Below are 26,175 nucleotides of genomic sequence, written 5' to 3' on the forward strand. Positions count from 1 at the left end.
CGGTCAATCTACGTTCCTACTCTCACCTATGGTCATGAGCTTTGGGTCATGACCGAAAGGACAAGATCCCGGATACAGGCGGCCGAAATGAGCTTTCTCCGCAGGGTGGCTGGGCCCTCCCTTAGAGATAGGGTGAGAAGCTCAGTCACTCGGGAGGAACTCGGAGTAGAGCCGCTGCTCCTCCACATCGAGAGGGGTCAGCTGAGGTGGCTCGGGCATCTGTTCCAGATGCCTCCTGAACGCCTTCCCGGGAAGGTGTTTCAGGCATGTCCAACCAGGAGGAGGCCCCGGGGAAGACCAAGGACACGCTGGAGGGACTATGTCTTCCGGCTGGCCTGGGAACGCCTCGGTGTTCCCCCGGAAGAGCTAGAGGAAGTGTCTTGGGAGAGGGAAGTCTGGGCATCTCTGCTTAGACTGCTGCCCCCGCGACCCGGCCCTGGATAAAGCGGAAGAAGATGGATGGAATGAAATATAAGGAAGTACAAATAAATAAAGATAATGAATCAATTATAAGTAAGATATGGACTGAAAGAGGGTGTATAGATATCATAAATTACTATAATCCATGTGGAAAATTAAGTCAAAATATTTTAGAAGCTGTTGTTGGTCCTTTATATGACAATGCAGTATGGTGTGGTGATTGTAACTCTTATAATTCATTATGGGGAAGTAATAAAACTGATATGAATGGGTACTTACATTTTAATTATGTATTGATATATAAAGAAAGTTTAAACAAATGTGGACATTTTTTTTTTTTTAACCAAATCCTACCTACCCTACCTTTAAAACAAGTCATACAATGTTTCCCAGTTCTGTGAAGTTACTGCCAGGAATACAGGAACGAATGAGAACTCTCAAGAACAACACAAAAGTCATTGCGCAATGCATCATCATATAAATCATATACATTCCTGATCGTCTGAAATTGAATGGAAGCAAATATGGCACACTGTCATTAGATCTAAAAATATGGCAAAAATAAATCTGCATGTCGAATTAAGGAATTTTGTTATTTAGGTTAAACCATCAGAGGATCACTTTCCTTTGAGTTGAGAACACATGGTTCTAAAGTTTTTTTTTTTTTTTACCTTTTGTAAACATACACATTTAGTATTCTAAAGCAAAATATTCCTCCCCTTTTCTTTTTTACTGCAGTCTGGCCCAGTACTGGCCCATATTTTGATCATTTCCTGGTACCTGGACAGGTACAGAAACACCTGGAGAAATCAAACCTAAAGCAGAAAAAAGAGGAAAATGTATAACACTATTATCTGTTAAACCGACCATCAAATATAAATAAGCAATTCAATACATGATAAGTAATCAATACATAAATAAGTAAATAATTATGGAGGGCCAAATAACTCAAATTTAAATCAATCAATAAATGTTTATATATATATATATATATATTTATTTATTTTATTTATTTATCACTCAACAATAGTGGCCATTCAAACTCCATTTGTTTGGTCTTTCTAGTTCAAGCGTGTTTGTCTAGTTTGTGTGTTTCACATCACAACTATGGCTGAGCATAGTACAGTAAAATATCTATTGTTAACTCTTAATTTTATTAGTGTGGTTATTAAATAATGAATTCCTTTTTATGTTTCATTAACATTATGCATTTAATAATTTATTTAAATATTTCAACATTTATTGATTTATTTAATTTTGAGTAATTTGGCCCCCCATAAATAATAAGTAAAAAAATAAGTTATAAGTAAATAATAAATAGCAAGCAAGAAAGAACAATTAAATAAATAAGGGATAATCCATGGCTAGCTGTGCATTAAATTATTTTAATGCATGATGGGAAGGCAAAGCGGAGGGTTTAACACATTCAAATGGTTTAGCGCACAGCTAGCCGTGGATTATCCCGCTTTTACCATGGTCATTTGCCAGCATTGACAACTTAGAGCTGTTATTGATGTTTGCAGCATAATATTTGACCGAAAATATATTTTTTAAATTGTCAGTTACGGCTCGTTAGATCTAGCATTCTGCTTGCATTGAATAAGACACAGAGATAAAGTTGTGCGTAAGATTACATTTTTATGAATTAATGAACTATAGCATTTATTTGAATTCATTCGATAGAGAGAGAGAGACAGAGAGAGAGAGAGACAGAGAGAGACAGAGAGAGACAGAGAGAGAGAGAGATTCGTTTAGGCAGCGTCTCACTCAATTAACAATGAAGCTGTAAGTTTAAAGGGGTGATGAATTAAAAAATCAACTTTCCCTTTAGTTTTTGATATATAAAGGTCATGGTAAGAATATCCTGTAAGTTTCAAAGCTGAAAACGTCCTTGTAAGTCAAAGAAAAGCTTTTATTGACACCAGACCCAGCCAACAATCGATCTCAGAATGTGCCACACCTTAACGTCATTGTGTGGTGAAGCACCGCCTCAACAGAAGAGCAACGCCTGATTTTGTAGTCCCGCCCACCGACTCGTGCCTGACATGTTATAGATGAATAACATAGGCCTACGTGGAGCTAAACCGGATCGAACTTCCAAACAATAAACATGCCGCATTAGCTTCATTCGGATTCCAATATTATGAATGCATGAATGAACTTTATTTTTAATGAATATCCAGCTCACGTGTGGAAGACATTGCGTGTTTGTTCCTTTCACCACGGATTCGTTTGTAAACAAGAGACTGGATTTGCAGACAGGATGAGATTACATGAATGAATGAAGCAACACACTTATGTGAGTTAAAAAAAAAAATTATATGCGAAAGTACTGCATTGTTACAGATCGTTTGATATCTATTGATTATGTGTACGTATCTATCTGAACCAAGCGGCAACCTCCCGCAGTTTCTCTTGAAGCCAATACGGAAGTTACATATACTGCAATTCATCGACAGGCTCCAGAAGGGAGCAGAATCTCATAGAGCTCATGTTAAAAGGCCCAACTTTACAGCAGAATAAAACATGTTTACAGCCTGGTACAAATTGTGGTTTTGGTCTATACAGCTAATTTTGCCCTTCATGACAACTGTGAGGGGGGTGAATTTTTTTTATAACTCATTCGTTTACATTATATAAAGCATTAAAGTTCTGCATAACTAAGGGCGTGGCCACTTCGAGTGACAGGTGGATAGCCATTTATCTGCTGTCTGTTAGTCATCGCGTCACTTCAGCTCCGCCCACGTCCCGCCTTTTTGCCCATTTTCTGTTATCCGGGAGTGACGCGCGATGACGTGCTGCCAAGATGGCAACGGCCAGCTTGTCCCTACTTTACGCTTCAAAACTGCTCTTCAGAATCCTATGGGTGACATCATGGACATTACGTCCATATTTTTTTACAGTCTATGATCTGATCATAACTTAGCACATTGTCACAGGCTGGAGAATCCTTTATTTGAGGGTTCATTGTGCTGCGATTCGGGATCAGACTCGGCCCAGGGCTCGCAAAGCCCAACGTCCCGGGGCTATGTGTTTTCTAAACGGGCAACCAAAACGTATCACCGGCTTGCCGACGGGCTATCTTAAATAGTGAAATAACATTCCTTTCTTGATGTGCGTTGTTCACTCTCTTGACTTGATATTTGAAGGAAAAATACAATCGCGGATGTTTTGATCATGCTGGCTTGTCTGACTCTGCTGTGAGGCTTGTACGTGCACGTGTGTACGTGTGTGTGTGTGCGTGTGCGTGTGCGTGTGTGTGCGCGTATGTGTGTTAGTGATGCACGGTTCACTTTATATCCACCGATCAGGCGGGCCAGGTAATAAAAAATAACATTCCAATTGATTGCGGGTGGATGAGAGATAAATAATTATGTTTGTTTGATAAAGATATTTTGCGAGCCCTGTGGGATGAATCATTCCGGTTGTTGTTTTCCGACACGGTTTCAAAACAATTCCTCACATGTACTGAGGGGAGCTGAAGCTCATTATAATATGCAAACTTATCCAATCATAGCACTGGCCGTTTACTTCCAAGTCTTCAGTACGACACGCCCATAAAAACAGAGCGTTTCAAGAACAGTATAAAAAAGTAAACAAAAGCCAGTTCATGACCCCTTTGATTTCTTGAAAACCAGCAATGTTACTGCTGATCCAGGAGCAAAGATATTTTATTAATAGAAGTCGCGGGGCAGTGTTGTTAAGTTTCTGTGCTCCTTAATGTTTCTGTGTGCGATCTCCGTGTATAAGTGTGTGCGCTTCAATGAAAACAGCGCATTAATTTAGAACGGTGATTAAACTGACTTGGGACTACCGGTGCATTAAACGCTTTTATTGCACACCTTCCAACCAATCAGAATCGGGTATTCACAGAGACCATGGTATATAAAAAAACTAAAATAAATAAGTAAAAAGTAAATAATAAGTACATAATTAAGTAAAAAAGTAAAAAAAATAAGTAATAAGTATATTTATAATAAGTAAATAAATACAAATAAATATAAAAGATTTAGTTGGGATATTGGACTAACTCTCATAGAGCGATATACTGACCTGTGCTGGTGTTAGCTGAAGGAGGAGCTGGCAGATGAGGAGAGGAGTATGACGTCTCAAACGAGCGAGGTGCAGACGGGGACGGAGGCAGCATGCAGGAGTATGAGGAGGCCGATGGAGAAGGAACAGACTGCAAAGAAAAGTCCAGTAGAGTGAGACACAAAGAAAAGAAACACCCTGACAGATTGCATATAAAACATTGAATAATTTAAAATAGTATTGCATAGCAATGCAATGAACTGAAGCATAGTACTAACATACTACTCTATGTATGCAGTATGTGCACAGTATACTATAATATATCACTGTACAGCTATATTTGCCAAAATTTACAACAGTAAGAACTGCATGTCCCACAATGCAATGCACTCAATTTGACCTTCCAATTGATTTCCGGTGAGATTAATTTGCCAATTAACTGTCAGTGTTGGCATGTTGGGACACTTGGCATGCTTTGTATTGCCTTTCTTGCCTATCACATATTTTAATAATACACTCTAAAAAATGCTGGCTTGAAAATAACCCAAGTTGGGTTGAAAGTGGACTAACCCAGCGATAGGGTTGTTTTAACCCAGCGGTTGGGTTAAATGTTTGCTTAAAACAACCCAATCGCTGGGTTAAAACAACCCAATTGCTGGGTTAGTCCATTTTCAACCCAACTTGGGTTATTTTTAAACCAGCAGTTTTTAGAGTGTAATCATACATGAGGTAGGCTATCATTCAAGATCTCAAAATTAATTCTGTGCAAAACCAAGCGTGCCGAACAAGTCCTGAAAAGTGAACAAACTAAACAATCAAATTCCAGCTTATAGCGTTACTTCTGGCAGGTCACGTTAGTCAAGCTCTCATCAGCTGACTGTCAGCTGATCACGTCTACGTATAGGAATACGATGCCTATGACAGCAAACATATGTAAGCTCCTTCAGTACTATCAAGTGCTATCGCATTTCTCCAGAGCTAATTACCCTCCTCCATCCCCAGCTCCTCCTCTCGTCAGTCAGGATTTGGCATCTGATTCCCCCTGAATCAGACTAAATTACCAAACTATGTTGTATTTTTTGTATATTTTTTTGTATATGTTGTATATTTTAATATTGACATTAATGCTATCTGCAATACATCCTTGCCTCTGTTCTGTTTACTCTAAGGGGGGTTTATGACTGCTCTCTCTGACACTGATGTCATTTCAAGTGTTTGTTTTTTTAAATAAGTTTGGTTTTAGTAAGTTATTTGATGCTATAAAAACAGGTATGTCATCATTAGAATCTGCCCGAAAAACTTACAGGTTTCGGGTCGGGTTCAGGTTAATGTTTAATAAACAGCCTCGGGTTCGGGTCGGAATCGGATTTGCAACTAAGAAAAACTAAATGCTAAGTGCTGTGTGCTTTGCCTGCTTGCTGTATTGTGACCGAAAAAGCACGATGAGAAAGAGGAAGCACATGCGCAGATATAGCTAATGCACACACACAAACACACACACACACACACACACACACACACACACGCACACAGACACACACACACACTCACACACACACACACACACATACACACACACACACACACACACACACACGCATGTATGAGTTATGAAGGAAGAGAACGACATCGACAGCGTCCGTGTGATGGGATGCCGTGCCCCGATATATATATATATATATATATATATATATATAGATAGATAGATAGATAGATAGATAGATAGATAGATAGATAGATAGATAGATAGATAGATAGATAGATAGATAGATAGATAGATAGATAGATAGATAGATAGATAGATAGATAGATAGATAGATAGATAGATAGATAGATAGATAGATAGATAGATAGATAGATAGACTGTATTTTTTAAATCATTATAACCATTATAATCATGATCAACTGTCGCTGTCATTCTCTACCTTCACAACTCATACTGAAAAGGATATATAGTTTAGCAAAGTTTAAAGTTTGAATTTCAGGGAAATATGTGACTGTTACACCCAGAGGCGAACCAACATTGAGTGGGGGCCCCAGGCCAAATTAATCAATGAGGCCCTTATAAAAATGTTTTTAAATATATATTCGTTATCTAGAGATCTAATTTTACAACATACAAAAATTTGTCAAAACACATCTAACAGAACCTAAATTGTTTAATTTTTATAACATTAAAGTGCTTATTTTTTAATTAACAAAATATCAATCTTCATCTTTATAATAGGTACAATACAATATCTTACAATCTTCATATTTAAAACGATTTTTCACCTTAAAAATGGTGCTTTGTGTTGTGGTTACAGCAGGGCTGTTGCTAGTGGGGTGAAAGCTGATGACAATTAATTAAAAATAGATTTTTTTCCTGACATTTTCAGTCAATTTCACTTCCACTGTAACTTTGCTTCTAACTTCAATTGTTCTCGGAGCAGCCTCAACTGTGGTTGGTTTTTCTGTTTACTAGCTGGGGCGGGACTTTCTACTGTTTTCCGCAGATTAAGATGAAATAATTAATAACCATCAGACTAAGCCATTTTTAGGGAGGGGGGAGAGAGGAGATTTGGAATAATTCATGTTTTTGTGGTTTTCATTGAACTATCAGAAATACAACTGTATATATTATAATGATTCATAAGAGTAGAGGAATATATAGCATAACTACTGAATTTAGTGGGGACCCCTGGGCAGTGGGGCCCGTATAATTGTCACCATCTTTCACCCCACTAGCGACGGCCATGCCAGTAACGTCATGAAAAAGAAAGGGAGGCCAGAAAAATTGGAAAAGTCTATCAAAACGTTATTTAACAAGACAAGTCGGTGTGATGGGATGCCGTGCCCCGATATTTTCGCTGATTTACTCTGCGCACTCCGGTACTGTCACATCTCTGTATACCAGCACGGCACGAACCACCCGAACCATTACGGCCTCAAAGTCCCAGTCTTTTTTGCGTTTTGTTGGTTTGTATAACATGCAGAAATACACAAGGATTACAGACCTGCCGGCTGCTGATGTGATATATTTAACAATACTGTCAAGAAAACGCAATACAAATCACTGCTATTGATGGATACATTTATTAGCTTTATTTAATAAAATAGCACATTCAAAATTATTTTATTTAGTTTTATTTTACATGTGACTGCATTCATTTTCATTTCTGAATATTTATCTCAGCTGTTAGACATCAGATGGACTGGGAAGACATTCTATAGGCCTACTATATTGCTGGTAGGCCTACTTTAAAAAAAAGTTCATTTTATCATTTTATCAATTTTTTGTCTTTTGTTGTTATTTTATTAGTTTGTCTTGCATAATTGCTTGATGACTGTAAACAAAGTTATTAATCGCTTAATGCCATTTTTATATAATATTTTATATACAACTTTGTATATAAAATAAGTAAAAGCAATAACCTTTATTTGCATTTATTTATTTGTCTGTTTAGTTATTTTGCAAAAAATCCCTATCAGGTGCATGGCACCAGAAGTGGGCCTCCATGCCCATATCTTATAGGCCTACTGTTACCGTATATGTTATGAGTGGAGGGCGTTGGGGGCCCACATCAATGTTTTTTCAGGGGGCCCAGAATTCCCTAGCTACGGTCCAGGGTGACAGGAAAAAGCAATTCTCCTATACAAATATATGGTTATCATTTTAATTTAATCCTTGTTTTATTAGTTTATCAACAAATTATGCTAACTCAACTAATTTAATGTAAAAGAGCTGGATATACTAATTAGCCTACTAATTAAATGTGAACCATGATTAGACTAAAATATTAAATTGACGATGCTGCCTCTCCGTAGCATGAGCCTTTAGAGAGAAATACACTTTTCATATAGGGGAGGGAGACCGGATATAGTTGTAACACGGGGAGAGTTGTAACACTACCAATTCCACGAATCAGGGATAAGCAGTGTTGGGCACGTTACTTTAAAAAAGTAATTAGTTATAGTTACTAGTTACTTCTTACAAATAGTAACTGAGTTAGTAACTGAGTGACATCATTATAAAAGTAACTAACTACCAGGGAAAGTAACTACTGTGTTACTTTTTTTTTTTTTTTTTTCAAATGTTCAAATATGTCAAATAACTTGGATGCCCCCAATATTAAACATGTTAAATCAATGAATTGGACTCTAAATAGAATAAATTATTATTATAAAACATTGTACATTAATCTACACTATTGTAATGTTGCTGTGGGACAATGTCAGAGACACCTATCAAATTCAATACATTATTGTAAATATGATCAGTAGACCTACTATAGTGTAAATATTGTGTAAATATTATCAGTACTATACTACTCCTTTGGTAGTGGAGCTCACGTTATCACCTAGATTTTTAGCCACTCATTTTGTGGTGGCATGTATGATGTGAGGCGTTTCATTAGATTAGAATTACTTGCCACCGTCGTGGAGAGACTCTTTCTTCCTGGGCATAAGTTGCATGTTACATAAACATTCTTACCTTTCACCTCTACGAGGGAAAAGTAGTGCTTATACTTCCAGTTTGCGAAAGATACCTCTGAAGTTGTTGGACTTGCCATCGCTCTGACTCCTCCTGGTCGTTGGTGTGTGTGACTGTGCATATGCATGTGCGTGTGTGTCATAGGTGTGTGTTTGAACTCAACCTATCAACCTCAACCTCGTCTCCCACCCACCAATCATCATCAGTTATGTGTAAGACCCCACCCACCCCCCAACACGCATGACATGCATACACACCTGCACACACACAGACACACACCAACCAACCAGAGAAAAAAAAAAAACCTTGCAGGTCCGACTGACAGAGAGCCTGTTCGGATGAAAACCGTTTCAGTGAGCTCAATTATAGTAACGCCGTGTTTTTTTCCTCAGTAACGCTAACAGCGTTGTAACGGGAGAAACAGTAATTCATTTGATTACTCGTTACTGAAAAAAGTTATTCCGTCTATAACGCCGTTATTCCCATCACTGGGGACAAGATAGGAGTCACATGACAGTTTAGTTTCCTCAGGCTTCCTTTACGATCCCACATGGAGGTTTTCTAGTCTGTGTTGCTATCTCTCCTGAAGCTACAGCAGAAAATCTAATTCTGAGGTAACGAAAGTTTAAAAATAAACAACAACACGATAATAATTTTTTAGTACTTCTACCATTGTAGATAACGTTGTATGAGTTATATCAGGTCAAACTTTAGAGTCTCTGGTATAGAATGGTGTATCAAACTCTGCTCATTTCAAAGCACCATGCTAATACAGCTAGCTAAACAATGGGTGACAGTGGCGGGGTAGGTTGTAACACATTTTTTTAAAGTGTTACAACCATACACTTACATACAGCTAAGAACATTTTTGTAATTTTAATAATTCTACAGAATGCCTATGTTTATGTTAATTTGCTCTCACACATACAAACACACAATATGAATGTGCACATATGTGCACAGACACACCAACGCACACACTTGCATGCACAAACACACACAATATGCACATACACTCCCCATATTCACACATTTTATTGTTGCACGGCACCCATTCATTTAAAATAAAACTGTTGTTGTGGCATATCACTTGGAGTACCCTTAGTTTTTGTGCATTTTGTCTACTTGTTACAACTTGTAACAAAGGACCAATTTGTAATTGTCAGCATCTCACAAAGTCTGTGAAATAGTTGAAGAAATTTAAATGGTAAATTTTACCATTTGTAGTAGACAGATGTGGGTACTTAGCCTAAAAGTTTCAGAAGTGTAGCACAACTATTTGTTATTGTGAGTTTACACAAATAAATGATGTATTACTCTTATCTGTATGATAATAAATTATAGAGTATTTTAAGTTGTTGTCAGTGATCGCGCATTCATGTCATGTAAGCCTGCTATAGGCTACTTCAGCTTCCACACAAACTCTTGGATATGTGCCTAATAATAGCATATTTATCTAGGTTAACATTAGAGCGAGCGGCCAAGCCAGACGGATAAGTTCTCTTCATTCTTAAATCAAATCATGCATTTTCTACAGTTTGAAGAAGGCGGCCGAGGCAAGGTGGCGAAAGCATTACCAGTGTAACGAGAGAGGGGGGCCCACTAACGGGGAGGCAGAGATGTAGCTGCATATTTAAATGCACGGCCCCAGGAAATTGCCTGCCTTGCCTGCCCTATTGCGACGCCTCTGATTACAACTGTTCGACTACAGCAAAGTTACATAATTGGTAAGTCCGTGCCTTTTCTCTTACTGCTGTGCTGATGGGGCCGCTGTGCCTGTGTACATTAATTGAGCAGCTCATTAATATTTTTCTTAATATGACAAATACATCACATCAAAATTCCACCAACTGTTGTAAGGTTAACAGCCCGATGTGACATATATGTCACCACTGTTTTAAGGTTAACAGCCCGATGTGACGTATATGTCACCACAATATTTTCGTAACTTGTTTCATATCAATTTGTTTAATACATTTATTAAAATCAGGTTAAGTGTAATCTATGATAAGTTATTAAAATGTTAGAATTGTTCCATGGGTTGAAACATACCTTTAGTAACAAAAACAAGCGTTTTAAAAAATTGCTGACACTGCAACATGTGCTAACCAGACAGGCCACCATTTTGGAAATTTTGCCATGGCAACAAAAAAATGCACAAATTGTCACATGACTTATATGTCACTTAGGGACTTCCTGAGTTGAAATTTAGGGATATTGCTTTAAAAAGACCTTTCCAGATAATCACCAGTGTTTGTGACACGGGTATCGCGGCTCTACTTCCTGCTCTCTCCTGCGCAGACTCGGGTCCCGAGGTCACTACTGAGCAGACTCGGGTCCAGATGTCACTACTGCGCAGACTCTGGTCCTGAGGTCACTACTGCGCAGACTCGGGTCCCGAGGTCACTACTGCGCAGACTCCGGTACCGAGGTCACTACTGCGCAGACTCAGGTCCAGAGGTCACTACTGCACAGACCCCGGTACCGAGGTCACTACTGCATAGACGCCGGTCCCGAGGTCACTACTGCGCAGACTCCGGTACCGAGGTCACTACTGCACAGACCCCGGTACCGAGGTCACTACTGCGCAGACTCCGGTACCGAGGTCACTACTGCACAGACACCGGTCCCGAGGTCACTACTGTGCAGACTCCGGTCCTGAGGTCACTGCTGCGCAGACTCCGGTCCCGAGGTCACTACTGCACAGACGCCGGTCCCGAGGTCACTACTGCGCAGACTCCGGTCCCGAGGTCACTACTGCACAGACTCCGGTCCCGAGGTCACTACTGCGCAGACTCCGGTCCTGAGGTCACTACTGCGCAGACTCCGGTCCCGAGGTCACTACTGCACAGACGCCGGTCCCGAGGTCACTACTGCGCAGACTCCGGTCCCGAGGTCACTACTGCACAGACGCCGGTCCCGAGGTCACTACTGCGCAGACGCCGGTCCCGAGGTCACTACTGCGCAGACTCCGGTCCCGAGGTCACTACTGCGCAGACTCCGGTCCCGAGGTCACTACTGCGCAGACTCCGGTCCCGAGGTCACTACTGCGCAGACTCCGGTCCCGAGGTCACTACTGCGCAGACTCCGGTACCGAGGTCACTACTGCACAGACGCCGGTCCCGAGGTCACTACTGCACAGACACCGGTCCCAAGGTCACTGCTGCGCAGACTCCGGTCCTGAGGTCACTACTGCACAGACACCGGTCCCGAGGTCACTACTGCGCAGACTCCGGTCCTGAGGTCACTACTGCACAGACACCGGTCCCGAGGTCACTACTGCGCAGACTCCGGTCCTGAGGTGACTTCTTCGCAGACTCCGGTCCTGAGGTCACTACTGCGCAGACTCGGGTCCCGAGGTCACTACTGCGCAGACTCGGGTCCCGAGGTCACTACTCCGCAGACTCCGGTCCCGAGGTCACTACTGTGCAGACTCGGGTCCCAAGGTCACTACTGCGCAGATGCCGGTCCCGAGGTCACTACTGCGCAGACTCTGGTCCCGAGGTCACTACTCCGCAGACTCCGGTCCCGAGGTCACTACTGTGCAGACTCGGGTCCCAAGGTCACTACTGCGCAGATGCCGGTCCCGAGGTCACTACTGCGCAGACTCCGGTCCCGAGGTCACTACTGCGCAGACTCCGGTCCCGAGGTCACTACTGCGCAGACTCCGGTCCCGAGGTCACTACTGCGCAGACTCCGGTACCGAGGTCACTACTGCACAGACGCCGGTCCCGAGGTCACTACTGCACAGACACCGGTCCCAAGGTCACTGCTGCGCAGACTCCGGTCCTGAGGTCACTACTGCACAGACACCGGTCCCGAGGTCACTACTGCGCAGACTCCGGTCCTGAGGTCACTACTGCACAGACACCGGTCCCGAGGTCACTACTGCGCAGACTCCGGTCCTGAGGTCACTTCTTCGCAGACTCCGGTCCTGAGGTCACTACTGCGCAGACTCGGGTCCCGAGGTCACTACTGCGCAGACTCGGGTCCCGAGGTCACTACTCCGCAGACTCCGGTCCCGAGGTCACTACTGTGCAGACTCGGGTCCCAAGGTCACTACTGCGCAGATGCCGGTCCCGAGGTCACTACTGCGCAGACTCTGGTCCCGAGGTCACTACTCCGCAGACTCCGGTCCCGAGGTCACTACTCCGCAGACTCCGGTCCCGAGGTCACTACTGTGCAGACTCGGGTCCCAAGGTCACTACTGCGCAGATGCCGGTCCCGAGGTCACTACTGCGCAGATGCCGCTCCTGAGGTCACTACTACGCAGACTCCGGTCCCGAGGTCACTACTGTGCAGACTCCAGTCCCGAGGTCACTACTGTGCAGACTCCGGTCCCGAGGTCCCTACTGTGCACACTCGGGTCCCAAGGTCACTACTGCACAGACTCCGCTCCTGAGGTCACTACTGCACAGACTCCAGTCCCGAGGTCACTACTGCGCAGACGACGGTCCCGAGGTCACTACTGCGCAGACGACGGTCCCGAGGTCACTACTGTGCAGACTCCAGTCCCGAGGTCACTACTGCGCAGACTCAGGTCCCGAGGTCACTACTGCGCATATTGCCATATTCAGACGTTGGCGGCTTCACTTTTCTTCAGTAGAAGGTAGTGAAGACACGTTGTCCATATTTTTTTACGATCTATGGTGAAAACCATTTTGAAATTGGGCATTGTGTCATGGAAACAGTACTTTTAAAACTTCTTTTTTTTAGCAGGCTCGATTTTTGTGAGAATGTCAAATTCAGATTACAACTTGGTTAGACATATGGCTTTCTAGCAATTTTAGAGTCCAAATTATTTTTAATTTCTTTCACTTTTGCAATAATCTGCTGAGTGTGTCTGTTTTCCAAATCATTCATGCATTACAACCATTTAAGGGGGTGACAGTTAACAGGTTCATCTTTTTCTTCACTCATTATTTGATCAGACTGATAAAAGGTAATACATTTTACACAATATTGAAAAAAATAAAAATAAAAAATAATGATGTTTATAACAAAAATAACTTGATTTCACTTGCATTATTGATGTCATGTGACAATGGAATATACTATGTTTGAAACTTTAATCATTGAATAATGCCTATTATTTTGCTTATTTTTAGCAGTGCATATTCAGTAAGTCAGCTGGTGTTCTGTTGTGACCACAGACTTCTAGTGCTCACTGACAACAGTTCCATTGTCACCACAAGAGGGCGCTAATACATAACAGTACAGATGTGGGTATGCCTTACAGATTGTCATTGCAATGGTTTGCTAATGCTAAATAGAAATATGGATCTCATAAAATGAGCAGTGGAGCCTCACCTGGACACCAGTATAGACTGAGAGAGAGCTATAACTGGGGAGAGCTGCGTCACTCTGACTGATCATGGATGCTAAATACACACACATAAAGAAGATGAGAGAAAAACATTATGTTCACAGCACCAAGTATGTACTACAGCTTACCTTAACTATTATTAAAACATCAAAACCATGAAAGAATGCAAGTGGAATTATGTAAATCAATTTTAGCTCTACATTTTAGCTTCTTCAAAGTCACTATAACTTTTAAAAGTTAAAAAAAAACTATTATTATATTATACATTTTAGATATGTAAATAAATGTATATGCAGGTACAGTTTCAAAATTAATTTCAAGCATTTAAGCAAAGTCTTTACTCAATTTTAGGTGTGAGACTGAATTTATGTTTATAATGAACTTAACATTATAAACATAAATTCAGTCTCACACCTAAAATTATTAAACAAATAAAAATCTTAAATTTCAGCTTCTTCAAAGTCACAATAAATGTTTTTAATTGTAAAAAAATAAATAATTTAGTTAGGTAAAGTTTAGTTACAATTTAGTTAAATAATAAATGTATTTAAAGGTGCAGTGTGTGAATTTTAGCGGCTCACCCCTCCCTTTCGAAGCACATAGAGAGGTCTCAATCAGCTCCCTAGTTCAGTAGTCAGGGCACTGATCAGGGAGGCAGCCCATTGACTTATGTCCTGATCAGTGCCCTGACAACTGAACTAGGGAGCTGATTGAGACGCACGCAGTGACTAGTGCTCTGTAGAGAAGTTTGTCCGTTTAGGGCTACTGTAGAAACATGGCGGTGCAAAATGGCGATTTCACTGAAAGGGGACCCGCGGTGTATGGAGATAGAAATGGCTCATTCTAAGGTAATAAAATCATAACTGCTCATTATATAAGGTCTTTATACACCACTGAAAACATAGTTATGTATACCAAATTGCATTTCTGTCAATAGATCCTCATAAATGCTACACACTGCACCTTTACGTATTAAAACTATGAATTCGTTTAATTTCAGTTCAGTCATGATGACTCTCGGAATAATTTGAACACAATTTTATTAAATGAGTAATGTTGCTGTAGATGTAAATAGGCTTGTTTTTGGCAGACTAGATCTGCTACGCTGCTGCTGCTGCTGCTGCTGCTGCTGCTGCAGGCAAGTACACAAACTTGCTCTGCTTGACCACGAAAACTGCTGCAAAGCAAGTACGAATACTTGCTCCATAAAACAAGGTGACATTAAGAGCTGCTGCAAAGAGACCCCCGTAGCAGATCTAGACAGGTGGTGCTGGGGTGGAGGAGGGTTAAGACGAGCGCGCAGTCTAACGCTACCAGGGGCGGCGTTTACGTATAGGCAGAGTATGGCAGTTGCCATATCCTCGCATTCAGACAAGCAGGGGAAATAAACGGCATATGATTCTGCTCGGTAGTTCTGTTGCAGCTTTGAAAAGCAAATTTAAACAGCCTAATGGGCCTTTCACACAGGATGCGGAATGCGCTGCGCTGGCCGCTGGGTTCAGCGTAGCTCTTCAGATACAAAGCGATTTGCGCTTCGCTGGCCAGAGCAAAGTAGGCAGAGTTTTCAAAACTGTTTACCCATTTTGCTTTCCGTGTGTGTCTCGATACACCACGTGCGGGTAATCATCACAGAGCGCAGCGGCAAAAGTTTAAATATTTTTAACGTGTGTGTGCAAGCGCGTCAATGGTGCGCTCTTCCGCAGCAACAAACCGTCCTTGCGCGCGCAAGCCATTGAAATTAATGGATTTCTTAGTGCAGCGGTGCCCTTGCCACATTCTGTGTGAAAGGCCCATAACGCCGTGTCCTAATCAGACACAATGCGACAAGATTTTCAACAGCAAACCAGACTCCACCCGAGATCAATCAATCAAAAATCACAGCCAATCAGAAGAGCGTGTGGGCGGGCTCTCTGCAATCGCAAATAAATTGATACGTACAATATCGAATCCCTAAAGTTTAGCATGATTAAATATAGCTACATACCGAGTGACTGAAACTATTTTTTAATCATAGAATACACTTGTTTGTTCACCTTGACAGTTTGAACATAGTTGTTTCCTTTAATTTATTTTCAAGATCTGAGGTAAATTATCCATTGTTGCTTTCAATAATGTCTAAAAAGGTCACAGAAAATTTTATTCAAACTCGCTTTAAATTCTTTTTACATTAAATAAAGCACACAATCGGCACTTGTCATACTTTGTATGTTGTTCCAGCCACAACGCTACAGAAAAAAAAAAAAAAACGTGTCGCGTTTCGTTAGGACACAATGAAGGCTTATATATATTTCAGTATTTGCATTGTTGTTAAGTCTGTTGTTAAGTTCTTTTAGTGGATTTTTGTCCACATTTTGTTAAGATAATGTTATTATTTGGGAATGTCGTTGTTGTATGGCCAGAAGGACTCATGCCATACCCTAGGTTTTTTTATAGCCTAGATAGGAAGAAATGCCCGATTGGCTAGTAATGGCCACGTGATAACCAATCAGCGATACGGGAGAGTTTCATGACTGAACTGGGTATTTAAATTAATTTGCTGGTACAATTTCAAAATTATTTTTAAACATTTAAGAATAAGCTTTTCCCTCAGAATATGTTTGTTTATCAGAAACATTCAGTCACACAAAGAACATGAGAAAGGGAAAAAGGGAGAAAAAAAAACATATTTTAAGCGCCATGTACAGTATGCAAATTTTCCAATGTAAATCTCCCTTCTCACCTGCACTGTTGCCATGCGGATGATGATAGAGAGCTGTATTAAAGGATGTGTTCAGAGGAGCGTGTGTTTGAACACAGGAAGTCCCGCCTCCAGACCGCCTCTGGTTTCGCAGCTTCTCCTCACGCCTCCATTTGGCTCTTCGATTGGAAAACCACACCTGTCAATCAAGGTCAAGAGAAAGAATAAATGAAATGAGCCTTTTCGAAGTCAGCGTAATAACAAGGACAGTAGCTTACTTGTATCCGTGCCTCTGCAAGGTCAATTTTGTTTGCAAGTCGCTCTCGTGCGAAAACATCCGGATAATGTGTTCTCTCAAACTCTGTTGGATGAAGTTTAGTAGTGAGTGTACTTCTTTAAATAAATGAAATGCCTGTTGGTTTTAAATGTTGTCATGTAATGCGATACTTTTTAAGCTTTTCTGTCTATTTTCTTACCTTTCTCCAAGGCCTCGATCTGCTCTGTTGTGAAGCTGGTTCTGTTGCGCTGAAGTTTCCTCTTCATCTGCAGCCTAAGTTGAGACTCTTCTCCTTCATCTCGTTCTACATGTCCTCCTCTTCCTGCCATCCTCCCATCCGTGTCCACCAGGCAATCATCTGAAATGGAATAAAAACAGTTACCGATCATGGATGCATAAAATAAATATATGTTTAGAAACATTGCCCGGTGCATTGCTGACCTCACAAAGCTGAAGGTGTGGTATAGCTATAACCATTCATGAGATTTTATGAATTCCTAAAGCTGCAGTCCATAACTTTTTTAAGTTAAAAATTATCCAAAATAAATGTAAGCAAGTACATAACCCAGTCCTTCCAGAAAAATGCGGCTTTTTTTTGTGATTGTTGCGGGCAAAAATCCTTGATTATGCGGCACGTTTTCTTAAAAAATGCGATGAAAAATGCGGGATATTTATGCAATTTTATGCGATAAAATTGCGGGAACTTGCAAAAACTGCGGTTTGATGAGAAAGAGAAAAAAAGCACTACATCACAGAAAGTGCTGGAATATTTAAGTTCTCATCTTGTTTTATTGAAGACCTTAGTAATGGCTCAAATTTACAAAACATTTAGTCAATCAAGTTCTGTAGCTTTACAAAAGGAATATGCTACAACTTCTGAAAAAATTACCTGTTTTACAGATGTCGCTATACAAAACAGACATTTGAGTGCTTCCAATGCACAAAGTGCAATCTCTTAAAGGGTTAGTTCACCTAAAAATGAAAATTCTGTCATTAATGACTTCCCTTTATGTTGTTGGACACAAATTAAGATATTTTAGTTGAATTCCGATGGCTCAGAAAGGCCTCCATTGGCACAATGTACACTCTCAAGACCCATAAAAGGTAGCCTACTAAAGACGTCGTTACAAAGTCCATCTCACTACAGTGGTTCTACAATAACTTTATGAAGCGACGAGAATAGTTATTGTGTGCAAAAAAAAACGAAATAACGACTTATATAGTGATGACTGATTTCAAAACACAGCATCATGATGCTATGAATCATCGAGTCGATTCATGATTCGGATCGCGTGTCAAACTGCTGAAATACGTGACTTTGGCGATCCAACCCGCTGAATCGACTCATTGATTCATAACGCTTCAAACCGCTGAATCGACTCATTGATTCATAACGCTTCAAAGCTTCATGATGCTGTGTTTTGAAATCAGTCAGCACACAGGGAAACTGCTTTGCTCTTTTGCTGTTATTTTTGTTGGCCAATGGGAGTTTGTGCTTCATCATGGTTTCACCGGTATCTATGGTTTCTCCACGGGGTTTGAAGCTTTTCGATGACGTTCGCGTCGGGTAATCACGTCACTTCAAAACGTTCCCATGGCAATAGGCGGAAATGACGGCTCTTGTGTGAAGTAAACGAAAATTTTTCAACTTTCTGCTAATATATATGACTTTTTTTGCAACGAAAATGCGGGGATTATGAAATCATGATAGCCCCGCATATTTTGCACGCGGAAATAGGCAATTTATGCGGCGAAAGTGCGGCGTATTTGAAAAAATGCGGCCCCCGCATGAATATGCGGACTTTGGCTGATTATGCGTTAAATCACGCGATCGCATAATCGCGTTTTTCTGGAGGGACTGATAACCAGCCAGTGTTCAAAACGATCTCCTTACCTTAGCCCGATTCACAGCGGTGAGCTTGTAGCCTAGAAATCTAGACGCACCATAGTGGCAGCAAATCTAATTTGCAGCCAGGGTAGTCTAGCAACTCTCTGTTGGCTTGTGAGCTGGAAAAACCAAACTCTGGTCAGGCCAATCACATCGTGTATAGAGTCGGTGGGCGGGCTTAACATAATGTCGCAGAGTTGCTGCGGTTCTGCGTGCTACTCGTAAACAAAGAAGCTGGTGAACAGCGGTCTTTCGAATCAGCTTTGGCCGCGACCCTGGAAGACTTGGAGTTAAGCTTTTCTTTGAGAAAAGAACAAAGAACGGCACTGAAGTCATTCTTAAGAAAGGAAAATGTGTTCAGAGGTTTGTCGACTGCATACGGTGAAAGTTTAATCTATCAACTAGCTCCGCTTCACCTTCTTTGTTGCTCTGGTTGGTTGTAGCGTTATCCTATTGTGTGCAGAGGGAATTTAAAAGACAACCGTTTATCCCGCCCCTCAGATTGAGCCCTGCCAATGGTGTGTTCCCAGACCCAACATCTTGATGTGGGTCTGGCTTGTCAGGCTAGTAAGCTTGAATTAATGTGTTAGAATTTGAGTGGTATTGGTAGTTTTCCGCGGGAAATTTGAGCATGTCGCTGTTCATCTTTTTGTCATCACGTCACGTCTGTATACATAAAGGAGTCCGGCTAGTAATAGTATCGCATGTGAGGATGCTGCAGGTGGCAGATCATTTATAGCCTTTGCTCACAGCAGCTGGAATAATTCAATGTATCATTTTGATGGCGGATTATAATCCAGAAAGGTCCAAATGACAATCCTCAGTACCCGCGTTTCCATTACAGATTTGCGCAAAACTTTTGTGATATTTTCTAAATGTCGGTAAAAAAACGATTGCGAAATGCCAATGTTTTTCCTCTCAAAAATTATGCCAACTTATGTTGGTAGGTTTATTTATATCACATCCACTGCACTAGGCATTATTTTTAGTGGAAGGAGACGTGTGTGTGTTATCCAAGCATAAATGGCAAGGAAAGCTCCTTACACGTATGAGGGTGTTTCTCCCTCATATCTGCTTCGAGCTCTTAATGATAATTTGTGGCATTTCTTTGTTTAGAATCCAGTATTACTGTAATTCTATCATCTTTTATTAGTTTAATAAAGAACTCTGTCTCGTCTTCTGTCCGACATACGCCGTCATCTGTAAAGAATGATCGACTTGTACGCCAGGTGACCTGTAAATGCGAAAAACTGTTTTCAATGCAGTTTAGCAAATTTCCTTTTTCAAATTGCCTGAAAAACCATCTCATGCGAGCGTAAAAATGATTTTGCGAAATTGACGCGCTTGACGCGACCAAGCAAATAGAGCAACCATTGACTATAGGGAAAAAAATACTATGGTAGTCAATGGTTGCTTTGTCTGCTTTGTTACACACATTCTTCAAAATATCTTCTTTTGTGTTCAGCAGAACAAAGAAACTCACACAGGTTTGGAACAACTTGAGGGTGAGTAAATGATGACAGAATTTTCATTTTTGGGTGAACTATCCCTTTAACATAGTGATTGCTATCAAGATATGAGGAGACTTTCAACCAGCATAACAAAAAAAATGTTTCTGTAGAGAATCACCTATTGCACCTTTAACGTCTCTTATATGGAGGAGGTCAAACATATATATAACAGTGTTTTCAATAAGGCGTAAATCATCTCACCGGTGCTGTGCTGCTGGCTGGGAACGCTGCCCTGCTGATGGTACCAGTCATTGGATCCACTCCAGTTTGAAGTGCTCTGGAGATTCAGCATGGTTAACCTCTCAAACATCATGCACTTGCCCGCTACAGCCTCAGAATGGAAAGAGACAAGACACACTAGGACCTTTGACTCTGAAAAACGTAGACAGAGAATCAAATTAAAGTCAATTACAGTAGCATCATTCTATACATGTAAAGAAAGAGTCTGTTACATGAGGGTGATAGCACACTGTATAACAGTATTTATGTATTTAATTATGCATGCAGTACAAATTGGTGCTTTAGAGGAAAAAATATGTGAATTAAAACCTGTCTGTGACTTTATTTATTACACATATCTGATGACATAATTTAATGAAAAAAAATATTCGGAATTGAATATTATTTATATATGTCTATATATTATCTAACATTAGGAATTTTTAGCCTTCTGTATGCCTCCAGGTTATTACAGAGAAGCTCTGTCTGTGTGAATGTAGAGGAGGCGATCTGTGACTAGTTGTCATAGTAGTGTAATGTTTAGTTTAGTTTCAGTGTTTAGTTTTATGGACTTCTGGTAACTTTACAATAAGGTTTCAAATGTTAACATAGTTTGCTACATTAGGTAACATGAACTAACAATGAACAATGCAGCATTAATATTAATTTGAACATTTACTTAGGATCAAAAGTTGTATCTGTTAGCATTAGTTAATGCACTGTGAACTAATGAACATTTTTATGAACTAACATTACCAAAGGTTAATAAATGTTGTGAAAATATATTGCTCATTGTTAGCTCATGTTAGTTAATGTATTTAGTAATGTTAATTAATGGGACCTTATTGTAAAGTGTTACCGGATTTTTAGTTTGTATTTGCCTGTTTTTCCTTTGATCCCTGTGTGACCATAGTTGCTGCTTATGTTGAGCACCTGATTCTTGTTTCTCGTCATGTGTATATAAACTAATCAGGCATAACAGATCTGTGGAATTTGGAGGCCAAGTCAACGCCTCAAACTCATTGTTGTGCTTCTCAAACCATTCCTGAACCATTTGTGGCTTTGTGGCAGGACACATTATCCTGCTGAAAGAGGCCACAGCCACCAGGGAATACCATTTCCATGAATGGGTGTACATGGTCTGCAACAATGCTTAGGTAGGTGGTCCGTGTCAAAGTAACATCCACATGGATGGCAGGACCCAAGGTTTCCCAGCAGAACATTGCCCAAAGCATCACTGCCTCCGCCGGCTTGCCTTCTTCCCATGCATCCTGGTGCCATGTGTTCCCCAGGTAAACGACGCACACCCACCCGGTGTATCCACATGATGTAAAAGAAAATGTGATTCATCAGACCAGGCCACCTTCTTCCATTGCTCCGTGGTCCAGTTCTAATGCTCACATGCCCACTGTTGGCGCCTTTGGCGGTGGACGGGGTCAGCATCTGCTCCCTGACTGGTCTGCGGCTATGCAGCCCCATATGCAACAAACTGTGATGCACTGTGTATTCTGACACCTTTCTATCAGAACCAGCATTAACTTCTTGAGCACTCTTGGCTACAGTAGCTAGACCGTTTCATCAGACCACACGAGCCAGCCTTCGCTCCCCACGTGCATCAATGAGCCGTGGCCGCTCGTGACCCTGTCGCCGGTTCACCACTGTTCCTTCCATTGACCACTTATGATAGATACTGACCACTGCAGACCGGGAACACCCCACAAGAGCTGCAGTTTTGGAGATGCTCTGACCCAGTCGTCTAGCCATCACAATTTGGCCCTTGTCAAACTCGCTCAAATCCTTACACTCATTTTTCCTGCTTCTAACACATCAACTTTGAGGACAAAATGTTCACTTGCTGCCTAATATATCCCACCCACTAAAAGGTGCCGTGATGAAGAGATAATCAGTGTTATTCACTTCACCTGTTAGTGGTCATAATGTCATGCCTGATCGGTGTATGCCCCTAGTTTTTTTCAGTCCTGTGTTTGGTAGTTTTGGGAGAAACGCAGCTTTTCGAAATGACTTAAATGAATTAAATCTTGATTCACTGTTTCAAAGTGCTCGAAACGCCACCCGTTGGTGACGCCTGCCTGCTGGTCAAACCGGTGTAAATGCAACGAAAACCTGCACATAAAATCCCCTTTTGCAAACCAATGAAAGTGTATCTAATAAATGCAATTGACAAATCATCGAATACCATTACAAGTGTCTGTAGAATGTTATTTTTTTTTATTCTTGTTTTATAAAGAGCATGGTTAATCAGGTCAATTAGCTATGAACTAGCCTATTATCTAAAAAAATGACTAAACTTAAAGAAACACGCCGACTTTTTGGGACTTTAGCTTATTCACCGTATCCCCAGAGTTAGATAAGTCCATACATACCATTCTCATCTCCGTGCGTGCCATAACTCTGTCTGACGCAACCACCGCTAGCCTAGCTTAGCACAAAGACAAAGGGGATAAACGGCTCCAGCTAGCCTACTGCTCAATAAGTGACAAAATAACGCCAACATTTTCCTATTTATATGTTGTGATGTGTATAGTTACACCATGTACTAAGACCGACGGAAAATGCGATAAGTTGTGAATTTCTAGAACGATATGGCTAGGAACTATTCTCGCATTCCTGCGTAATAATCAAGGAACTTTGCTGCCGTACCATGGGTGCAGCGGCACAATGATATTACACAGCGCCTGAAAATAGTCCCCAGCATGCTCTCTGCGCAAGCAGGTTGTCACGTTGGTTATGTTGACGGAAGTTAACGCTGTGTAATATCATTGCGCCGCTGCACCCATGGTACGGCACAAAGTTCTTTGATAACTACGCAGGAATGAAAGAAAAGTTCCTACATATCGGTCTAGAAAATCACAACTTTTCATTTTACGTCGGTCTTAATACACAATGTAACTATACACATCACAACATGTAAATAGGAAAATGTTGCCGTTATTTTGTCACTTATTGAGCAGTAGGCTAGCTGGAGCCGTTTACCTCCAGTCTTTGTGCTAAGCTAGGCTAACTCAGGGGGATACGGTGAATAAGCTAAAGTCCCAAAAAGTCCCAAAAAGTGTTCCTTTAAAAAAAAAAAACAGATTTAGGTTCATAGGTTCATTGCGGCGAACCATTGAAATGTCGAAATGTTTCGAAACATTTTGACTTTGGAGGTTTGATATGCGCTACAAATCACTGGTTCGAAACAAATGACTTGCAAAGCTTCACGAAACGTATTTCATAAGTTGAATACTGAAGGCAATCGGCCGGAAGCTAGATAATTTACTTTATAAAGTTTTAAATATGGATCTTTTTTTTACACAAACGCATCAATTCACTTCAGAAGGCCTTTATTAACCCCCCGGAGCTGCGTGGAGCAGTTATATGATGAACAGATGCACTTTTATGGACTTCAAAAACAGAGCAACAATCACTGCCATTATAAAGCTTGGATTAGCCAGGACATTTTTAATATAACTCTGATTGTATTCATCTGAAAGAAGAATGTCATATACACCTGACTTGAGGGTGAGTAAATCATGGGCTAATTTTCATTTTTTGGTGAACTAACCCTTTTAATGGCTTTTTAATGGCAGGTTTCCATAGTTCCCATAATGACACAAGTGTTCAATGAACTGTATCTTTTTCCTGGGCAATAACAGAGGAAATGTTCAATAGTTTTTTGAAGCTGACTTGTATATACAGAAACAGACTTTTAAAAAATAAACCTAAATATCCCTACATTTCCTGTAAAAAACAACTGTCAACTGTGGTTGCCATACATTTACAGTAAAACATTTTTTTTTAAAATACTGTTACAATGTTACCATTATGAAATATTGAAAACGTATAACCATAGCCTATTTCATCAATGATATCATGTTAATCAACCAAACTACTTGAAGTACCAAAACATGCTTGTTATCTTAAAATAATTAATGATAATATAGTAAATTAAATGCACATTACTAATAACAAAAATAAGAAGAAACTTAATTATTCATATAAAATATAACCGTTTGCAATGTGTCATGCAGGGACTTGTGGGAACATCCTTTATTGTTTTTCACTGTAAATTATACAGACACTTTATATTTATAATTATGCAGTTTTTAATTAAAAAAAAACATATGATAGTATATAACAGTAAAATTACAAGTGATATTTTAAGGTATCTTACAGTTAACAGGTTCACCAGTTACTGTAGCATTTTTACAATTTTATTTTGTTTTTGGGAAAAATTACAAAAAAAAATGTACAGTTTACTCTGAGGAAAAGTGGGACAACTAGCCCATATTCAAAGATAAAGCTTGACTTATGTTACTCAGATATTCTGACTGTTGTTTTTACCAACACTTGTGAATTCAGTGCAGCAGTTAACCAAATTATAAGAAACTAAAAAGAAAAAAATAGTCGAAATCCGACTCACCAGTTGTTACATCACGAGCAGCACATCCACAATATTAACCCTCTTTTTGAAGTGTTAATAAAGGTTTACTTCCCACTTGCTTTGTTAACAATGACCTGTGTGCATGGAGTGACAGAGAGATAGAAATGCATCTGCAGGCACATTTGTCCTGGAAAAGAGAGAGAGAGCAAGAGAGAGAGAGAGAGAGAGAGAGAGAGAGAGAGAGAGAGAGAGAGAGAGAGAGAGAGAGAGAGAGAGAGAGAGAGAGAGAGAGAGTGACACAGTGAGTCAACATCAGTGTCAAGTTTGAACTTAATGCCAGCGAGAGAGAGAGCAGCAAAAAAAAAAAAAAAACAACCCACGAGAGATAATGGAGTGATGAAAAAGACGAAGAGGGGAATGGCAGCAAAGAGCACAGTTTATTATTAATTAGCCTGCACACCTTAAAAGAAAAGTGGGATTTGGGAGGGAATGTGAGGTCATTGACATTGGCCGGAAGAGGAATGTTTTCATTTCTAATCATTTTGATCATGGCTTTTAGTCTGTTTCAGCTTGGCTGAATCGGCAGATTTTAGTAAATAAATCAATGAATTTGAACATTTCTCAATGGTGCTGTAAATAGTCCAGTCCATGCCTGTGTCATCATTATATAGATACAAGTACAATACAAGCTGCATCCTTTGAAGGCAGATTTCGTCAGCGGCGTGATGAAGGCGGTAACCAATTCAAAGGCTCCTTAAAATGCGTTTTGAGAGAAATTGGCGGATTACACTTTTATATGTATTGGGTTTCAACTTACTTGAATATTTAATTATACAAATGTAGAAATAAAACCTTTAAAGTGGTTCAAATGTTGACATATCTTGCCGTAACGAGGTTCGTTGTTATGGGAAGAAGGAGGCGGGAACCGGCGAACATTCACAAACTTTTAATCAAATAAAACAAACAA

At 40.5% G+C, this 26,175-nt stretch overlaps 1 protein-coding gene across 1 annotated transcript; it reads right to left on the reverse strand.

Moving 5' to 3' along the window:
- Window positions 1-761: 761 nt before the first annotated feature.
- LOC307143685 (paired box protein Pax-6-like) lies at window positions 762-25,382 on the reverse strand. Its single transcript, XM_079845427.1, has 8 exons — window positions 25,248-25,382; window positions 20,807-20,977; window positions 17,406-17,564; window positions 17,208-17,290; window positions 16,972-17,128; window positions 14,237-14,307; window positions 4,474-4,603; window positions 762-1,235 (listed from the first exon to the last, which is right to left on the reverse strand). Exons 2-8 carry the CDS (start codon window positions 20,916-20,918, stop codon window positions 1,150-1,152), a joined length of 798 nt encoding a protein of 265 aa, XP_079701553.1. The 5' UTR covers window positions 20,919-20,977; window positions 25,248-25,382; the 3' UTR covers window positions 762-1,149.
- Window positions 25,383-26,175: the final 793 nt, after the last annotated feature.

Source organism: Gobio gobio (genome assembly GCF_949357685.1).
Source record: "Gobio gobio genome assembly, chromosome: 20".
NCBI lineage: Eukaryota > Metazoa > Chordata > Actinopteri > Cypriniformes > Gobionidae > Gobio > Gobio gobio.

Excerpts from the sequence above, each read along its gene's own strand:
- LOC307143685 (XM_079845427.1), bottom strand. The coding sequence starts at position 20,918 with ATGATGTTTGAGAGGTTAACCATGCTGAATCTCCAGAGCACTTCAAAC. Across the intron at positions 17,565-20,806 it reads CAGCCAGCAGCACAGCACCG|ATGATTGCCTGGTGGACACG; the intron begins GTGAGATGATTT and ends ATTCCATTTCAG. Across the intron at positions 17,291-17,405 it reads GATCGAGGCCTTGGAGAAAG|AGTTTGAGAGAACACATTAT; the intron begins GTAAGAAAATAG and ends TTCATCCAACAG.